The following is a 19,707-nucleotide window of genomic DNA, read 5'->3' as shown; positions in this document are numbered from 1 at the left end:
AGAAAACTGAGGCATCAGTGGTTGTGCAGCAGGAATGGAATAAAGAAAGAATTTCATGCACTGAAAAATGTTTTCTTTTCTGTCTTCTCCCTTCACGTCTACCTTTTTGATCCTGACTGGCATGAGATGTAAAATCAATGTTGTTGATCAGCAATGAGGGAGAAGGAAAAGAGGCAGCCAGTGAAAGAAGTGTATATTTCTGTATATTCATGTTAAAGATATTCTATTCTACCCTGGATCAATCACAAAAATGCCGTGGTATACGATATACACCAGCCTTCCAAGTGGCAATATTCTGCTTTGAAATCAGTGGAGGATATTACCAGTCATGTTAAACTCTAGCTTGGCCTAAGCAGCTCGCAATCTTCCCTTTTTAGAGAGTCTTCTTTTCTTTGCATTTATGTCTGTTCTCTTGCCAAAGTATGCTGCCCATTTTCTTCAACTGCCTCATCCAAGGCAAATTCACGTGTTAATGCCAGCATAATCCTCCAGCTTTGTTCTCAGAATTTGATGGGAATTGGAGACAAGTGAATATTAATTCTGCTGCAAACTTTCTGAATGTACGCATCTCCTTATTATTAATATGCTTTGCAACATGCTTTAAAAAAAATCTTTGCTGATTTTATGAGACGGGCTTCCACCATACTGAGGACACAATTTACTTGCAGCCTTTGGATCCCAAAGTTGTCAGGTTTTTCACTTGCTGTCAGAACACAAAACCTCAAGTGCTGAAGCATTAAAAGCCATACTGTTCAAGTCACAGCACTCTCTTTCAGCTATTCGCAACAGTTACAAATGACTGAACATTCTGTGCTGCGCTCTAGCACAGCCGTCTCCCTGCCCAAGCAAACCCGATGGAAGAAAATGTGCGAGTGTTTCAAATATTTGAATCTAGTGGGGAACTTGTGTTGCATTGCCACCTTTGGGCCTATACCAGTGCCATATTTAAGAGGATGCATGCCATCTTCAGGAAGGGGCTGCGGCTCACTGGAAGGGCCTCTGATTTGCATGTAGATTCCAAGTTCAATCCTTGATATCTCCAGTTAAAAGGGCTGGGAAGCAGGTGAACGGGAAGCAGCCTGAGACCCCAGAGAGCTGCTGTCAGTTTGGTGGACAAGACCACTGGTCTGATTTAATAAGGCCGCTTCATGGGTACTGCCCTAAACCTACTAAAGTCACAGAGATTGCAGTATCATTCATTCATTCATTCATTCATTCTGTTGTATTTATATACTGCCCTCTCTAGCAGCTCAGGGCTCAGGGATAATGCAGTATAATATTTATTTCAGTTATTAATAAATACAAATAACAGTGAATTCCTTAACAGTTTAGTAACAGTTTCCTATATCAGTTCCAACACTATCTATAGCAACATCAACCTATTATCTACAGTCCCGTAGGCCGGTCAATTCGGTTCCATTCATGGTGAGGGGTTTCTGGGGGGCCCCCGGCAGATTATGTCAGATGGGTCAACCTCAACTCCTACACCCCTCCCCATGCTGCAAACTGAATATAACAGACATGGGGTGGGCAAACAGTAACTCGCCAGCCGTCCATGGACTACAATTACCATGGGCCTCTGCTCAGCAGGTAATTGTAGTCCATGGACAGCTGGAGAGCCACCGTTGGCCCACCCCTGTCAGCACCCTTCTATTATGCCTTTTGAAGAGAACAATCTCCTGTTTGTTGCTGTGCATTTTGTGAATAATGAATGAAACTATTCTTCTTGGCTGCCTGGGAATGTCCGAAAACGCTTCTGACACGGGCTGCACAGTCCTAAACGTGAGCCAGCCCCAAACCCCAAACCCGCGCATCCATAGCACCGCGGGCTTGACTCCCACCTGGCGCCAGAGCCGGCCCCGCATCCCGACTCAGGGAACACCTGAGGGAAACAGGGAGAGGGCGGCGCTACGCTCAAGGCCGCGGGCGCATGCGCGGTTTGACGCCCCAGGCGGGGCGGCGCCGCACGGCGAACGGGGCGCATGCGCAGAAGACGTGGCAGGCTGCGTCAGGACTGAGGAGGCGCCCCTGCGGGTCGGGCGGATTCGGGCGGCCAAGATGGACGAGGACATTTTGACCACTCTGAAGATACTCATCATCGGCGAGAGCGGCGTCGGCAAGTCCAGGTGGGCCTTCCGGGCCGAGGTGGCTTCTCCTTCTGCCGCCGCCCGGCCTCCTTCGCCAGGCCTCGTCCCGGGTGGGCCGCCCGCAGCTGCCTCGGCCCTTTCCTGAGGGACACGAAGGCCGGCGGGGGAGGGGGAGGGGGAGGGGGAGGGGGAGGGGGAGTCGCCCCCCCAAGGCGCCTGCAAGCCACGCCCTCTTTTGGGGGAAGCCGGCCCCTGGTGTCGCCCCCTTTGGGTGGGGCGCGCCCTCCTTTGTCAACCCCAAGTGGTGTTCTTCAGGTGGGGGGGGGAGGGGTGTGTCTGCCCGCTCCCACCCGCACAGCAACCCTGCGAGGTAGTCCGGGGAGACTCAGAAGTGTGTGCGTGGATTTGGGACCCTCCCCGCCTCCCGTTGGCCGACATTGGGGGGACCCCCCCGAAATGGCTCCCCTCCCCTGGGCGGTGGGCCTCGGTGTTCGAAGCCGCTTCGTGTTAGTTTTGTGCAAGCCCCGCACTCTCTGTGCGGTTCTCTGGGGTACAGGGGACTTGAGGGCCTGGTCCAGGTTCCGGGTGGAAGGTCACTGCCTGCTATGCCGTATACGTGAAGAATTAAATTAAATACAGAATATATGCGTGTAGAATGAAGTAAGAAGTGATCAAGAATCAGTTGTGATTCTGTGGTTCCAATTGCAGGCAAAATTGGAGGGGTTTGCCCATATGGGTGGTGGAGGGGAATCTGGGAAACCAAGGCTCCAGGCTGGGCTCTCTTGATTATTTCTTATTTAATTCTTCTAGCTCAGAAACAGTTGGAGGAGTGAAACGTCACTTTATTTTCTGCAACTAACTCGGTCCCTAGTTATTTGAGTTTTTCCTCAGAAATAAGTCGCTAGATGCTGCGGAACTATTGTGGAAAAGTTTCTTACAGAAATGAAACAAGGGAATTGTTTATGTCTGCTGTATATTGAATCTCAGGTCTACAGACATTTTGCATTTTAATACATTTCATCATACTAAAGCAGTATATGTTAATCATATACCCACACCCACCCACACACGATGCACACGTTCTGTCCTTATAACAATCCAGTAAGGTAGGTTAAGCTGTAATGTAAACTGGATGGAAGTCAATCCAAAGAACTTCACGGTTGAGTGGAGATTTGAACTCAGGTCTCCTAACATTCTAAGTACTGCATCACAATAGTTTATCATTGTGATGTATAATATGAACATGAACGTTTGGATACAGTTCAGGCTGAAAAGGAAAATATATAGCAAAGTGCACTACAGTCTGTTGTTCTTCTGGGGAGGGTTTTTGTTTTCTTTTCTTTTGTTTTTCTGTTTGCTCCAAAAATGTTCACATCTCCCATTCAAGTTATTGGGCACATGCAACTGAGTCACTTGTTTACATAAATGTCAGGCATATTTCATTTGTTCTAGCATTTTGGATTCTGTGTTGGGGCAGCACCGTAAAAAATTAAGATGGCACTGAATTTGTTAGCCTGATGAGAAAAGGCCACACTTGTGGTATATTTATACTTTCCCCTTTGTACCATAGCACATTGGATCTGTAAAATGTTGCAAGAACTTTGTGCTGGCAAGTGTGATGACATCCTCAAGATGAGGTCATAGCCTTAGTATGTGACCTTGGGAAGCTTTGCATTCTTAACAGCTGCATATGCTGTTTATCTGTAGTCAGCCAATGCAAGGAGATTAACTGTAAGACTTGTAATTGTAGGGGAAACAAGTTAAATTTGTACTGGCTATACAGTTAACTATTCGGATTCTTGACTGGGACAGATGGTATGGGGTTTGAAAAGAGGGAATATAGGGAAGAAGTTAGCTTTTATGCAGGCACTGTAGTAACCCCACCCCCATAAAATCTGCCATGGAAAAAAGTCCTAGGGCAGGGGTAGTCAAACTGCAGCCCTCCAGATGTCCATGGACTACAATTCCCAGGAGCCCCCTGCCAGCGAATGCTGGCAGGGGGCTCCTGGGAGTTGTAGTCCATGGACATCTGGAGGGCCGCAGTTTGACTACCCCTGTCCTAGGGTATCTAAATGGTATCCCTTATGGGATGAGCTAGTGCTTTCTAAAAACATACTGCTTTGATTAGTTTCAGACTATAGTTGTAGACTGGATGCATTGCAAAGGACTGTAAAAGTGTCAAGCAAGTCCAAGTAAATCAATCAAATGGGATATAATGATCAAGTGGCTGTTGGGACTGCCTACAAGCAGGGGTAGTCAACCTGTGGTCCTCCAGATGTTCATGGACTACAATTCCCATGAGCCCCTGCTAGTGTTTGCTGGCCTATAGGGATGATCGTATCCCTGTGTGGATAGTTCTAACCTGGATACCTATTTGTTTCTGGGTGCACTTCAGTGTGCTGTTGCCTTAAGCAGTTTGGGATTGGTGGACCGGAAGGGCCACCTCCTTTTGTATTGTCCTGCTAGAATCAGCTCAAAAAAGTGATTAATGCTTAGGTTGTTAAGTGATTAAAACAATAGTTGATTGCATTTTGAAACTTAAGTCTATATCATTCTTAGGAGCAGCTTACTGTCATTGAAATGCCTTTCCCCCTAAGGTTTGCGGAGCACCAAGTCAAAATATTCATGTCTGCCCAAGAATCTATTAATTGAGTCTCATCTCACTTTTAGTTGGTGGTCTGTTTTAATGGATTTTGACCTGAACTTTTCCCACACTGTGCCATCTTTGGGTTTGCTTTTGTGTTCTGTATTTTTCTCATACTCTTTATGCTGGTTGCTTTGTAACTGCTGAGTAGAAGACTCCTTGGTGACAGAGTTAATTTTATTTGGATTATGTGCTGTAGTTTGAATTGTTTTGTGTTGTAAGCTGCTTTGAGCAGTTTCTGTGAAGAGACAGTATATAAATATTAAAGTTACAGCAGATTTGAAAAGATCACTTGGTACTTATAGTGTCTTCAGTGTTTTAATTGTAAACTTTAAAAACAAATGCTTAATTTCTGGGTAATAATTTTCCTTGAAGCTTTTTAAATGGGCCCAGTCATGGAAGCTAACCTTGAATGGGCCACTTCTACAATTTGTATGTCAGTTAAGATATCATATGCATAATTTATAAGACACTTGAATTCTGTTTATGTTCTGTGAATGTTCTTGTTAGGTTCTGTGAATTCTGTCAATGTTATGCTTATTAAATACTTATCAAAAGGAAGCAAACTGTAAATGTGCACAAGTTAAGCAGCCCTGAAGGAATTGCAGCAACAGCTCTTTGTGAAAACTATAAAGGTTCTAGATTATTTAATTAATTTATTTTTTATTTTTGTATTTATATATACTGCCCTCCCCTGAGGCTCAGGGCGGTATATTGCAGTATGCTTAAGTGGCTCTGTGTTATGACCATGTATCTTGTCTTGATATTTAAATATTTGAATCCATTTTTAGAATGTGTCTAATGTGAAGTGTTTATTTTTTCTTTCCCTCTATTTTCCCTTTGGGGCAGCCTTCTGTTACGATTCACAGATGACACATTTGATCCGGAACTTGCAGCAACAATTGGTGAGGTGATTTTTTTTGTTTGTTTGTTATTTTTGCTTTTGATACTTTGATGAAATTTAGAATATCTGTGATCCTCAATTAATCTACTGTCCAAAAGAAGAGGAGTCGTTGCAATGGAAAGTATATGCTTAAGCAGAGAAAACTGGTGCATACAATCAGGGCTAAGATATTTTGTATGCACTTGATAAAATAACTGCTAATCAATAGTAAATTGCTAGGATCAAAGTCATTAGGAACTTATTTTCCACATCCATCCTTCCAGAGGAGAGCAAAACACTCCATATTTAAATCAGACTAAGTTCTTAAATTTATTATATCAACATAAACCTTAATTTGCTCCTACGGATAAATTAAATGTGCCCATCAGATAGGAGCAAGGTCTTCATCTCAGGGGAAGGAGACAGTATTGGCTTCCCCTTCTTTTGAAGTGTTGGAGCATGTAGAGTTGTCCCCCCGCCCCGCCCCCTGCAAGTACTAGTTTAGTTTTCTGATCATTAGATGAAAAATGCTCTGGTTGCCAAGATCAAATAGCTTGCATCTGGGGACTCTTTAATTATACCTTTTGGTGCTACATAGTTCAAGTATGAAATGGGTCTAATTTCCACTTTATTGTGCAGTGCGAAGAATATCAGGGTATATATTTATAGTAGCCAATGGCAGTTTTGCTCTGAAAATCAGGAGTTCAGGTTTCATATGGCGCGGATTGGTTTTCTGTTTGTATGAGCACCTATGAAAACTTGTCTAGCCCACTTCTGGTCAACTTGCCATTGGCCAGAAGTTATAAACTAAGGAAATATCTTGCCGTTTCTGGCACAAAGTCACTGCAATCAAGAGGTAAGATACTGCAGAACTAGCATCTGGGCCTTTTGAGTTGTGGTCTATAGAACCAGCTGCCCGCCAAGATGTGACTTGGTAGGCTATGTCCAGACAATAAACGTGAGTTTGAGGAAACCGTTTGTAAAGTGTAGCCAGTGTGGTTCTTTTGATGATGCAAAGAGATGGAGGCTTCCATGGGCGATGTGTGGCTTTTTATTTCAAAAAGGAGGATGTTTGGCAGGTTTCAGTGGGGAGAGGAGGAGGTAGAGTTGGGGGACAGTGAAAATGCTGAAATTGAAATGGGGAGGGGACATGGATTGCTAAACTTTGAGAAAAGCTTTGTCATGATTACTTTCTTGATATTTAGTGGTACTAGTTCGAAAAAATTAAGATATAACCACATAGGGGCATGATTTGTTTGGGAATACATGCTTTTTTAGATGTGACTAGCAGTGCCGTGAGTACTTGCAAAGCATTTTAAAGGAGTAATTTTCGCTTTCTGCATTTGATTGTAGTCTCTGAAAGTTCCTGCAACATTTTTCTGAGCACTGTCTAGATAAGCAGTAGATCAACTTTATCGAAAGGTAGATCTTCCGCCTTGTACTCTGTTGTTGGCTCTCCAGAATAAGTGATTGCCCACCGTGAGATAGTATGCTGGACTAGATGGGCTACTGATCTGATCCACCAGAGGTCTTTGTATGTGATTACAGTGTTTGGTGATTCTCATTCTAGGTCTTGATTAATGTAGTGCTTAACATGCAGTGTGCTTGACACTTTCATAATGTTCAGTATCACAACAGACCTGTAAAATCGTTCTTTGAAGTATAGGCTGTTACCTTAAGTTGACATTGGAGAAGTCATGCCTTGGTTTTGGAGAACTGTTTCTCTTATCTGCAGTGTAAACGGGTTAATGGATGTATTTCCTGACAAGTACAGTAGAAATCCGGCTTATTTTGTTGAAAGATGGGTGTTGCATATGCTGCTTTGTGGACAACTAAGTTTATCTGCTTTGTAAACTTGTTTATTTCCATTCATACTCACATGTTTCTTGCCATGGGGGACTCAAAACAGTTTACATAGTTCTCCTGTCCTCCATTTTATCACAACTTTGTGAGATTGGTTAGCTTAATTTGTAACTCTCAAAATATAACCCAGCAAGCTTCTATGGCAGAGTGGGAATTCAAACATATATTTCTCAGACCCTAGTCTGACACTGTCGTAACAATGGCAACCCAAGGATAAATTAATAAATACTAGACTCAAGTGTACATAGTAGAATTCGATGAGTGTGTATTGATGTTATAACTTTGGCTCCCATTATTGTGACATTACTTAATATTACATCACTTTAAAAGATGCTTCTATAGCAATAAACCATAGTCAGTTAATATAGGACTAAAGAATTGATTGGTTCTTGGTTCTTGGAATCTGATAATCTTAGAGCTAAGCAAAGCTCTTGAATTCCTTAGCACTAACTCGTGAAAGGAATGTTGTGTTCCCAGCCTAGTGCTTTTGAAAGAGGACTGCACAGAACTCTAATGGTATCTATTTTTGTATTGCACATGCCATTGGGGTATACAAAGACCATGTCTAAATATAACATTCTGGTTTATTCAGAAGAAGTTGCGTTAAGACTTGAATTGTGGAGTTCAGCTGTAACAGGACCAAATCGACCAAAGGGCAAAAGAAGAAAGCAGAGACACATGAGTCTGCAGGGTTAAAGCTTACAAGGAGGAATGAGTCCTTCATTTGCATGTCATTCAATATAAGGTTGGCATTTGTGTCATATAACACTGGAAGAATGTCACATTCAGTTAAGATATGTAAACTAAACCGGGAATATAGAGACATTTTTGTTTCTTTATGGAGGGCATACCATGAACCTACTTATGTCTAAAATAGTGGCTTTCAGGTTGTGGCATTGTTCCCTAAAATTGGTGTGGACACTATCTCATCTCCTCCTTCATCCACTTTGTGTGTATGTGTTCATCCTTATTGTGAAACAGATACTGAATGAAGCTGTTCTCTTCTACTACTACCCTTGCACAAGATTTGGGACCAGGTAGAGATTTTGAAGGTGTGGTAAAAAACAGGTGTGTCCCCCCCCCCGGTTGTCCGGGGGGGGGGGGGAGATTTCATATATACCAATACTTTCCTACCACATCTAAAATTACTTCACTGCTTTAACATAAAATGTATTATTGATAACTTGGTTTTCTTATAGAATTAAAAGTATAAATACCTTAGTCTTCCACAAACAAAATTTAAAATAAACCCACAGTTGAAGCAAGAGAAAGCTGCAGACTGCTGAATGGTGTGCTGTTTTGGCACATTAAATCCATTTCTGGGAGGGGGGAGGTGTTCGCGGAAGGTTTTTCAGTATTCTCCAAACTGTCCTAATCTCTCCACCAGAGAAATTGAATGTTAAATATTCTGAGTCCTCAACTGTCAATAGAAAAAATGGGACCCCCCCCCCCCCCCGAATTCAGCTCTAGAGTAAGAGGTGCAGCCGCTATTTTGCTGCTCTGGATTTTCTACTGTGAATGCATTTGGATCTTTGTAATTCTCACTTTTGTCTTCATTCTATTTTCACCCTTGAAACTCTGCTAGCTAGGCAGTGCTGAAATGGGTAGGAAATTTCAGTAGTTCTGTGCAGTAAATCTGAAATGCACACCTGTCAGTTTTGCCACATGTGTCTTGTACATGATCAGATGTGTTTCACTGACTTTGACTTTAATCTTGAACAAAGTTATGCCTGAGAAAGAGACATTCCATGTTTAGAGGTATAATATGCTTCCGAGGGGGGAAAGTGGATGGTTTAATCAAGTAATGTGTGATTTGTTTAATTAAGCCTATGTAAGGTAGCCACACCCTAATACCCCCGAATCTCTCTGTAATTCTACAGCCTGTTGTAATACGATTCTTACTCAGTTATTTCAAGAGTGATGATTGGATTGATTCTAAATTTGTGTGTAAAGTGCTGTCAGGTCATAGCAGTTCCATATCTTAAAAGATAACATTGGATGATTTTTTGCTGGGATATAAGATTTTGACATCATAAATAAATAAAATTTGGACCTCTATTCTGAGAGCCAGTTATATCCGTTCTGTTTTTAGAATAGTCATTTGAATGCAACCTCCTAGGTTAGCTGTACCTGTTTTTAAAGTAATGTCTCCCCATCACCACCACCACCGCTACCAAAGGGATAGAACTCCATAATACGTGCAGAATTCATAGTTTCCTACACTGAAGTTACATTTGTGTCAAAAATATATTATTAGTTGTAATAATTTGCAGTAATTCGTATTCAACGAGTATCTGTAAACTTGGGCTGTTCTGAAAGCCCTGAAAATGCCCTCCCTTACCCTAAATGTTTGTTTCAGCATAAAGAAGTAGAAAGAACAAAGTCTGAAACTAGCCTGCCTTTTGAATAAGTACATCACAGCTCGTCTGACAGCACTGAATCCTCTTGTTTTCTAGGTGTCGACTTCAAAGTGAAAACAATCTCAGTTGATGGAAATAAGGCAAAGTTGGCGATCTGGGTAAGTCCTAACAGTAAACTGCACAATGTGTTCACTATTGGTATTTAATATCAGCATTTCTCTGTTTATACTTGATCTGGAAGTTACCACAAACAACACCAGCCCCACTCCTCACTGGTATAAGTGGTGAAAGCGCATTCAACCAGCACTTGTCGAGCTGTGGGCCAAATCAGGTTCAAGATGCTGATACTTACCTTCAATGCCCTAAATGGTTTGTGACCTTTGTACCTGCGGGACTGCCTTCACCCCTATGTCCCTCAAAGGAGCTTACTCTCCAGCACACAAGATCTGCTAAGGGTCCCTGGGAAGTGGTTAGCCCCAGAGAAATAGTTCGCCTCAAGTAGAGCCAAGTAGAACAATTTTAACATTGTTAAAATATCAGCACAGCATGGAGCATTCTGTTCTGTCAGAGGGTAGGAGTGGGGAATAAAGTGCTCAGGCAGGGTGTCTTTGTGAATATTCACTGTATCTCTTTGTGCACAGTCCATGTGCATATCTTCATTTTTTCATAGGGAGGCCAGTTTCATTGATGGTCTGTGAGCCTCAACCATAGGCCTGGTGGAACTGTCATATGTCCCGCAGGGATCTCACTTGGGAGGTTGACCTTCTGAAGACCATCCTTCATATAAAAAAGGCGCTTTCAGGGGAGAAAGCATCCAGTATTGGGATGCATCATCATGCTATATGCCTGGGGAGAAACCCATGATACTGATAGTTTTCTGATTCTTTTAGGACACTGCTGGTCAGGAACGGTTTAGAACACTAACACCGAGTTATTATAGAGGAGCACAGGGTGTTATATTAGGTAAGTACACTTTTGGCTACTGCTGATTTGAAATGTTCTTAATAATTTTTCTGGCTTGTCTTGATTTGTAACTAGATTGGGGAAGAGGAACTGTACTTGTAAGGTTCAGGGGAACAGCTGTGGGTATAATTCCCAATTCTTGCCTGCAGATGCACCCTTAGGCTACTGCAGGCAATTTCCCAGGAGCAATGACAGTTAATATGTTCAGAAATTCTTGGATAAATGAAGGGGCACATTGCAAACTAGCACTAATGAATTGGCCAAGTTGCTGGACTTGCATGGGTGTTAGAAGAAAATACTTTCTGGCAATTATTGGCTGAAGCTTACTGACTAGTATATTCAGTTTAGTTTTAAAGGGATTTTTAATGTGTGCTATCAGGTCAGTTCTGACTTGATGACTCTATGGATCAGTGACCTCTAAAATGTCCCATTCTTAACAACCTTGCTCAGGTCTTGCAGACCTATGACTTCATTTGAGTCAATCCATCTCATTCTTTTCTTGCTGCCTTCAGCTTTTCCTACCATTATTGTCTTTTCCAGTGAGTCTTGCCTCCTAGTGTGACCAAAGTATGACAGCTTCTGTTTAATCTTCTAGTCAGGCTTGGTTTGATTTAGAACCTACTTTCTCGTCTTTCTGGCAGTCCACAGTATCTGTAAAGCTCTCCTCCCATAACACATTTCAAATGAATCAACTTTCTTCTTGTCAGATTTCTGCATTGTTTGACTTTTGCGCACCTACACAGTAATAGGATGAATTATCTTAGTGACCAGTGACCGATCCTTACCCTTAAGAATATTTTAATAGGTCCTCCCATTTTACCTTCCACTGTCTACCTGAATCCCCCAGTTAATGAATTTCAAACAACCTGACTCTCATTACAGGTAATTACATTTTATGTAGAAATTTTTGCAAACTGAGAGGGATAGTCAAGTGGGAATCTGACAGGAGAAGCTGTCTGGCTTGTAGTTCAAAGCCACTCTGTCAGACTTTTGCCCTAAGGCAGTAGCAGGGCGTATGCCTTCATGCTATGTGTTTGTCTGGTTTTTAATAATTAGTCAGTTCCTGAATTAGATTCCTAGCTCTATTATTCATTGCTGAAGCCATTGGGCTTCATAGTGTTCAGCAAACCATCACAGTAGAGTAAGTAGATTTAAAGGATATTTTGCCATATTAGAGTGCCGTGGCTTCAGGTGATGTTTGTCTACTTGATTTTTGTAAAAGATTGTCATATGGAGGCTAGGACTCAAAACAGAAACTGTAAGTAGAAAGGCTCAGTGTGTGTTAGCAGTTTGAAATGCATGTATCATTGCTTAATACAGGCCATTGTGAATCTATTTCAGTTTATGATGTCACGAGAAGAGACACTTTTTCTAAGCTAGACAACTGGCTCACTGAATTGGAAACATACTGCACAAGAAATGACATAGTTAAGATGTTAGTTGGAAATAAAATTGATAAGGTAAGTGTTTTTCAATAGCAGGTGTCTTGTTGCTCATAAACTGTTTTTGGTAACTAATAACTCTGCCTACTTATAGGAAAACAGAGAAGTTGACAGAAATGAAGGTCTCAAGTTTGCACGGAAACATTCCATGTTGTTCATCGGTAAGCTGTTAAAAAATTAAAGCAGGCTTGATGTGGGAGGTTGGGGTCCCTGTTGTATGTGTAATTTTAAACAATAGCATTGGATCTGAGGAAGTGTGCATGCACACGAAAGCTCATACCTTGAATAAAACTTGGTTGGTCTTAAAGGTGCCCCTGGACTCTACATTTGTTCTGCTGCTTCGGTCCAACATGGCTAGCCTCTTGAATGTGTCCATTTCATTCAGCTTTTAGTTTTGGTCATGCGTGTACCAGAAGAGATCAGAGGTTCCCCAAAGAGTTTGTAGAATAACAATTTTAGCTTGAAATCTCTCAAGATTTTAGCTAGAAATCTCTCAACATCAGATAATTACACATTAACATGAATACAACAAAATTTAAACAAAGATGACTAAACAGCAATTTCCTCACCGTTTGAGAACGGGTTGTGTGCTGCTGCTGTGGTTCTCTGCAGGGGAAATGTATGCTGCCAGAGATTTGTGCTTCCAACTATCCTGCCTTCTTCCCTACCTGTGCATCAAGGTTTTTTTCTCTAGCCTCAGTTGCTTTCAAACCATTCTGTGGAAAATCTGGTGTTTCTTCAAAAGCATAATTATCCACACTCTGTAGTGAAGTCTAGTGTGGGATTTGGGGCCGGGGGTTGGATCCTTTCCTCTATGAATCACTCTGCCCATGGATTGAGCATGGGAATCTTCCACATGAAGATTAGTGATGATTGCATTTCTTAAAAAGGTAGCTTGCAGAACAAAGTATCTCTTATTAATGTTAACAGCCACTAAAAAGTTGGTGGCTCTTGGTTACATTCTTGGAGGCAGCAGTGAGATAAAATGAGACTGCCTAATGCCATTAATTTTATTTATTTATGATATTATTATATTTATATACCGCCCTCCCTTTTGACTCAGGGCGGTTTACATAGAACCTGGAGAACGTCGGAACAAGTACAGTATAACTTAGTAACAGTAAGGTTGAATAAAATAACCGTATTAACAGTAGCTATTATTACTGAAATAGTATTTCAGTAAGTGGCTGAACAACATTAATTTTAACTATCCCATGGTTGGTCAGTTCAGATTTTGGTTCATGGGGAAGAGTTCTGGGGGGCTTATTAGATGTTAGTTCAGTCGACCGCAACCAAATGCATGTGCCTATGCTGGTCTTCAGCAAGACCATGGGATAAATCTCTGAATCTAGAGTTACCTTCTGACTAGCAAATGAGTCTTCATCACTGCAACATCTAAAAAAGTTCTTGTGATATTACTTCTGAGGAGTAATGAAGCTCAGCAGAACAGTTGTAAACTTTATCAAACCTAGGCACTGTAGGAAAAGAAATTGAAACATTGTCCCTGTTGCCATGCAAGAGCTGTTCCCTAGAGTTATTTCGGTGCCCTTTTAAGACGTCTTTCAGTTCTGTGTCAGCCATGCAGAAGCAGCGCTGCTCTCTACTTAATGGTTCAAACATGGCGGGAGGCAGTCACCTGTCCACAGAACAGAAAAATGGGGGAATGCATCCAGACGCTTGTTTAACATTGCAACTTTCTTCTCTCCCAGAGGCAAGTGCAAAAACATGTGACGGTGTACAGTGTGCCTTTGAAGAACTTGTTGAGAAAATCATTCAGACTCCTGGACTGTGGGAAAGCGAGAGCCAAAACAGAGGTGTAAAGCTGTCAAATCACGAAGAAGGTTATCGAGGAGGTGGCTGCGGGGGCTACTGTTCCATGTTGTAATCTCCCGAAGACTTGTCCTTTGGCTTATTTAAAAGAATAGTGATGTCCTTTGTACATAAACTCATACCTGCTATTTTAGGGACCTTGCAGTTTGCACATATTTGTTGTGTATCATGGCAGCAAACATTTTTTTTAGGAAAATGTGGTCTGCAGCTTTTCTGGTTGAGAAATGTTATGGTAAGCATGCCTAATTTGCAACTTTCAGGGGGTTATTTTATCCATAGCTTAAGGTATCCTTTGCAGGAACAAATGCACTCAAACTTAATGACCTTAATTATCATGGAACTACTTAGGAGAGCGATCCCAGATACATTTGGGATGCATTCTGCCTGACACTGGTCTTTAACCCAGAACTATACCACCACTAGAGACATTTCTCTACTGTGGTTCAGGCGGCTGTATGTGGGATTCGCACATTTAATGGGCAAATGCTTTTCTCCCAGTTTAACAGCATAACACACACATTCCCTTTTTAGCTTTAAAGAGCCCCTTCCAACTTGTAACTAATCACAGTTATGAATTCGTATTTTTGGGAGGGGTGCTTCTAAAATTACTCAGTTTTAAAACCCTCACCAGTGAATAGTTGTCTGAAGGAAACTTTAACCCTGATAGATTTATTATTGCTCTCAGTGACGCCATTGTTTTTACGATGCTGTGTGCTTTGGACGTGCAGAAGAATTTCTTTTCCTTTGGTTCTAAGGGCTTGACTGTCAGGTCTCTCATTGTAAATCACTTTGCCAAACTTTGACTGCCTCTTTCTAAATGTTGTCGATTGCCTTGTTTTCAGCAGTTCACCGTTGCACATTCATGGCTGACAGGTCTGAGTCCGAAGACTGTTCTTTGTGACTGTTGCTTCTGAAGCTTAAGTAATGTGTACAGACTGTGTTTTGGATGTGTGTAAAGAACGTGCTATCATTTTGGGAGGGTTCGGCATTGCAAACAGCCAGCGGCTGACTTTGTTTCAGAGAGCTTGTATAGACTAATAAATTTTTCCCCGTATCCAGTATTTTCTAACATCCTCCCCACATATAGGTGACTTTTATAAGGCACAGCTCTGGTCCACCTCAACTTCTGGAGAAATTTTGCCCCTGTAACAGGCAACACAGCTGCAAATATAGCAGGGTGTAGCTCTTACATCAGGAGCTATGGCACAACTTCTTGTAAATAGATATACTGTTGGAATACCTTTATAACATCACATCACTTTTGTACACTGCGTGCCGTCTCTGGTCTTCCATGGGAACGTTGACAGCTGCATTTTGCTTACAACCCCCCGGCCCCCCCCCTCCCAAGTTTTCAACTTTTGCACTTGAGAGGAAACGTGTTCAAAAGTTTGAGAAGTTAAAACATGATGGCTGTTTTTAAACAAACATTGTACTACTAGAAATGTAAGTAAAAACTGTAAATAAACGTTCACACACTTCATGTGACGCACAACCATTAGCTGTTTGTTGCTATTTTAATGCAGCACACTTGTTTGGGCATTTTTGTTAGGGATAAAATGATGAAGATTATTATTATTTATTCGATTTGTTTGACCGCCGCTCTCGGAACCCGGCTCATGGCGGTTCACAATATTTCAATACAAATACAGCACATTAGTAACCATTAAAATTCCCCATTAAAGCCCCATAAACAATAATTCAGTCACAATGATGGCGATTAAGAAAAAACTATTTCTATACAGGCCTACTGGATGAGCAGAAGGGAATGGATGGATGGGCATAGGGTGGAACAATCTGAGGAACCAGGCCAGTCAAATACTGGCCTCCCCCTCCGGGGAGAGGGGCCCAATCTTAGCCCCCGGGCCACGACCTTGGAGGTAGGATAGGATCAAATTTTTATTGCGAAGTACATTCAATACTGGAATAAAATACGGTGTTGCGGGGATATCTGTTTTCCCCTCTTATCCCACCCCACCTCACCCTGTCCCTCTAGCTTGTAGCAGCCCTTTGTAGCCAGTACTTTTCCTTCTCCCGCAGTTTAAGCCAGGTTTTCTCAACCAGGGTTTTGCGAAAACCTGGGGTATCTTGACGGCCCTGGCAGGATTTCCCAAATGGGTGGGAATTAATTTTTTATATATTTTTTAAATTTGTTTGATATGTTGAGTGATATGATCATATGTGGTCATGCTGCCCCCCCCCCATGGCCAATGATGGGTCTGAAGGGGGGGGGGGAGCCCCAGGTGGATGCATTCATATTCTGCATGATCTTGCCACTTCTGGAGTTTCTTGAAGCCTGAAGAATGTTTCAGCGGTTGAGAAAGGCTGGCTAAAATACTGATGGAACTAAGGATGCCTTTTTCCTCATGGCCAGTTTCTAGTTTCCTGTCCAGTGTTCAAAGCAATGCTCTCAATGCAAGCCAAGCGAAGCCATGCTTTATCGATCTTTTGAAATATTAACCCAGCCTTGTTCCTTGTGGTTCCAACCGGGACCTTCAGTTCCACATCAGGACGATTTGTGGCCTGTGGCCTGCCATTCCATTGAAGTATGCCTTTCCTTCAGCCTAAGGATTCTGTAAGATAGATTAGTAGTAGCCCAGCAATGCTGATAGGATGCTAGGGCTAATCCTGCTTTAGGATGCTAGGGCTAATCCTGCGTTGAGCAAGGGTTGGACTAGATGGCCTGTATGGCCCCTTCCAACTCTATGATTCTATGCTGATATTGAGGGGGGGGGGAAACACCAAAGGCAGTAAATTCAGCCTTTTGGCAGAGTCTGCCAGTTGGCAGAACCCAGTATTGTGCCTGTCTTTTCTGTTGGCTGATGCAGGACTCTCATCACTGAAGTTCAGTAGCCCCCCCCCACACACACACAGTAACTATGGTTGCAGTGATGAGTGAACAGACTGTGTTACTGTTTAAGGTGGCAAACTGCATGCCACGTGCAATCAATATTGCCTGATCTTAATTCTAAAAGCTTGATATGAAAATGCGATATCTTCAGTCATGTCACATAATTCCCTTATTTTCAGAACTCCCTTGGGAGAATGAGTCGGGAGAAGAGGCTTTGAGGGGTTTGATGGTATATTTGGGTTTTCTATATGTGTGAAATACATGCTGTTGCTCAATGAGCATGCCTATAAATACTGAAAACTGAAAAATCATCTTGCCTTGTATAGGGAGAGAGAAGTATCATGCCAGAAGCTTGAGAGTCGTGAAAAGCAGAGATGTGGAAGAGTTTCCTGCTTTGCTGAAGCTAAGAATCACAGTTTTAGGGTAAAGTTTTCAGTTCTTGAGGAGCGACAGCTGTGCCTCAAGTGTGTTCCTGTTGCCCTGTTCAAACCAATATGGTTCAGAATGCATCCTAGAATCCTCCTTATTGTGAAAGGATCCCATGGTCTTCAAAGCCCAAAAGAGAGGTGTCATGGTTAGTGTGTCAGACAAGGATCTGGACGATTCAGGATTAAATCCCCACCCTCTTGGAAACCTACTGGATGACCTTGTTCCAGTCCTTGCACATCTGGCCTGGCCAATTGCACAGGGTTGTTGTGAGGGTAAAATGAGAGGAGAAAAATGGGAGCTGGGGAGAAGAACTGAGTATCAGTGAAGTAAGGTAAAGGTATTCCTTGTGCAAGCACTGAGTCATGTCTGATCCTTGGGGTGATGCCCTCTAGCATTTTCATGGCAGACTCAATATGGGGTGGTTTGCCATTCCCTTCCCCAGTCATTACCGTTTTACCCCCCCCAGAAGCTGGGTACCCATTTTACCAACCTTGGAAGGATGGAAGGCTGAGTCGACCTTGAGCCGGCTGCTGGGATCGAACTCCCAGCCTCAAGGCCAGAGCTTCAGACAACATGTTTGAAGCTCTATGAAGAGGCTCTATGAAGTACACAAATATAAAAAAGGGTCTCTGAGAGGCAGGCCAGAAGAAAGCTAAATTCACAGATAAGTATTGTTTAAGCTTTTGCCTTTTTTTGCCAGAGTTCAGAAGTTTACAGGACATCAACAATGATTCTTCTGCGCCTTTCACTTGGAGCTGAAACTTCTGATCAACATGGAAATATGTTAGGGGAGGCACATCTTGGCACCACGTGGAAATGCATTTAGAGAAATGAAAAACTGGCAACTGCTTAATTTCTCTGGCAGATGTGGGATCGAATTACTATTTTTAAAAAATCTAAGTGAACATGTCATTTTATTTTTAAATGTTTGAAGAGGTCTTCCATTTATTCTAGGCTGTCTCTTTCATCTGACAGGCAAATCTGCCTTTCTAATTTGAATTCCCCCCCCCTCGTGATTTCAGTCTTGTCAACACTAGTTGAAACCATGTAAGAACGGTTGCTAAAAATATATTTCTGGTCCACGTGTTAGTCATTAACACAAGTACAGCTTTTAGCATGGTTAGCGAATGGTTCCATGTTTAATTTGAGGTAGTGGTAAAAAGTTATTAGTCCAGCAGTGCAATCCTAAACAGCGTCACACCCTTCTAAGTCTCTGGGGGTCAGTGTGTTATAAGGGTGCAGCTTTGTTCAGGGTTGTGGCGTAGGGCTTCCTGGCGGCTGACTTTTAGCCAGCAAAGGAAATACAAGCAGTGCCACAGTAACAGCCAATGGCACAAACCGTTCTCCAACTTGGCAAAGCCTGAGCCAGCTGACATGCTCCACTGTAGAGTATTTACATATGCGCACCCACATAAACAATTCCAGAAGTAGCTGTATGGGTGCAAAACGATACATCGGACTAGACTCATATTCTCAGTTTGTTTATGGGATAATCTCAGCACAGAGTAACTCCATGTGCTGAGTTGATTGTGCACACTAATTTCATGTGGGGCTGCATGCATGGATCAGCGACTTGCGTTTGCAATGCGCGCTTGGAAAGGTCAGCCGTCGCATGCTATGCAGAAAGCTGAATCCACACCAAGCTCCGCCCATAGGATCTCCAAGTGATAATGTCTGTAGATTTAAATGCTTTCAGACACTGAAATGAAAGGAAGCTAGTTACACAGACTGTGGCTGGGAATGCTTAGGTCCATTCACGGTCCACTTATGAACAGAGCTGATTGTCTACGATAGGTTTGACTGTTAGTTGACCGGTTCATGGGTGTTCAGTGGATTGCTTCACTGTGTTCCTTCCACGGAGGTCATCACGGCACTGATAGAGCTGTTCTGACCAAGCAGTAATATCAGTGCTCTCTCAGCTTCACCGGAGAGGAAAGGGAAGGTGATTGTAAGCTGCTTTGAGTCTCCTGCTGGTAGAGAAAAGCGACATATAAATACCAACTCTTCTAAGATCTGACTGAGCAGTAATATCAGGGCTCTCTCAGCCTCACCTCCCTCACAGGGTGTCTGTTGTGGGGAGAGGAAAGGGAAGGTGAATGTAAGCGGCATATAAGGACCAACTCTCCTCCTCCTTCGACAGTTAGCTTCTCTTATAACTGTGGCTGCTGTTTCCCTCCCATGTACTAGGGGTCTTTTAAGGAGTTTAAAAATATATAGAGAGAATTGATACTACAAAAATGTGCACTAATGCTACTGCTCTAATCTCTGAATCTCCTGCATTCCCTTAAAAAATTTTTTTTAAGTCTTGTTTTAAAAAGTTGCCAAGATTTATGCAAGTAAAAGGGAGCTGGGAATTTA

The 19,707-nt window shown here is 42.4% G+C and overlaps 1 protein-coding gene across 1 annotated transcript; it reads left to right on the top strand.

The window, feature by feature from the left end:
* Positions 1–1,955: 1,955 nt before the first annotated feature.
* On the top strand, positions 1,956–15,564 carry RAB18 (RAB18, member RAS oncogene family). The gene is made up of 7 exons (XM_077302891.1): positions 1,956–2,126; positions 5,581–5,636; positions 9,934–9,995; positions 10,728–10,800; positions 12,142–12,260; positions 12,337–12,403; positions 13,952–15,564. Exons 1-7 carry the CDS (start codon positions 2,059–2,061, stop codon positions 14,125–14,127), a joined length of 621 nt encoding a protein of 206 aa, XP_077159006.1. The 5' UTR covers positions 1,956–2,058; the 3' UTR covers positions 14,128–15,564.
* Positions 15,565–19,707: the final 4,143 nt, after the last annotated feature.

Source organism: Paroedura picta, chromosome 11 (genome assembly GCF_049243985.1).
Source record: "Paroedura picta isolate Pp20150507F chromosome 11, Ppicta_v3.0, whole genome shotgun sequence".
In the NCBI taxonomy this organism is placed as follows: Eukaryota; Metazoa; Chordata; class Lepidosauria; order Squamata; family Gekkonidae; genus Paroedura; species Paroedura picta.
The sequence above is the reverse complement of the archived record's forward strand: the minus strand, read 5'-3'. Positions and strand labels throughout refer to the sequence as shown.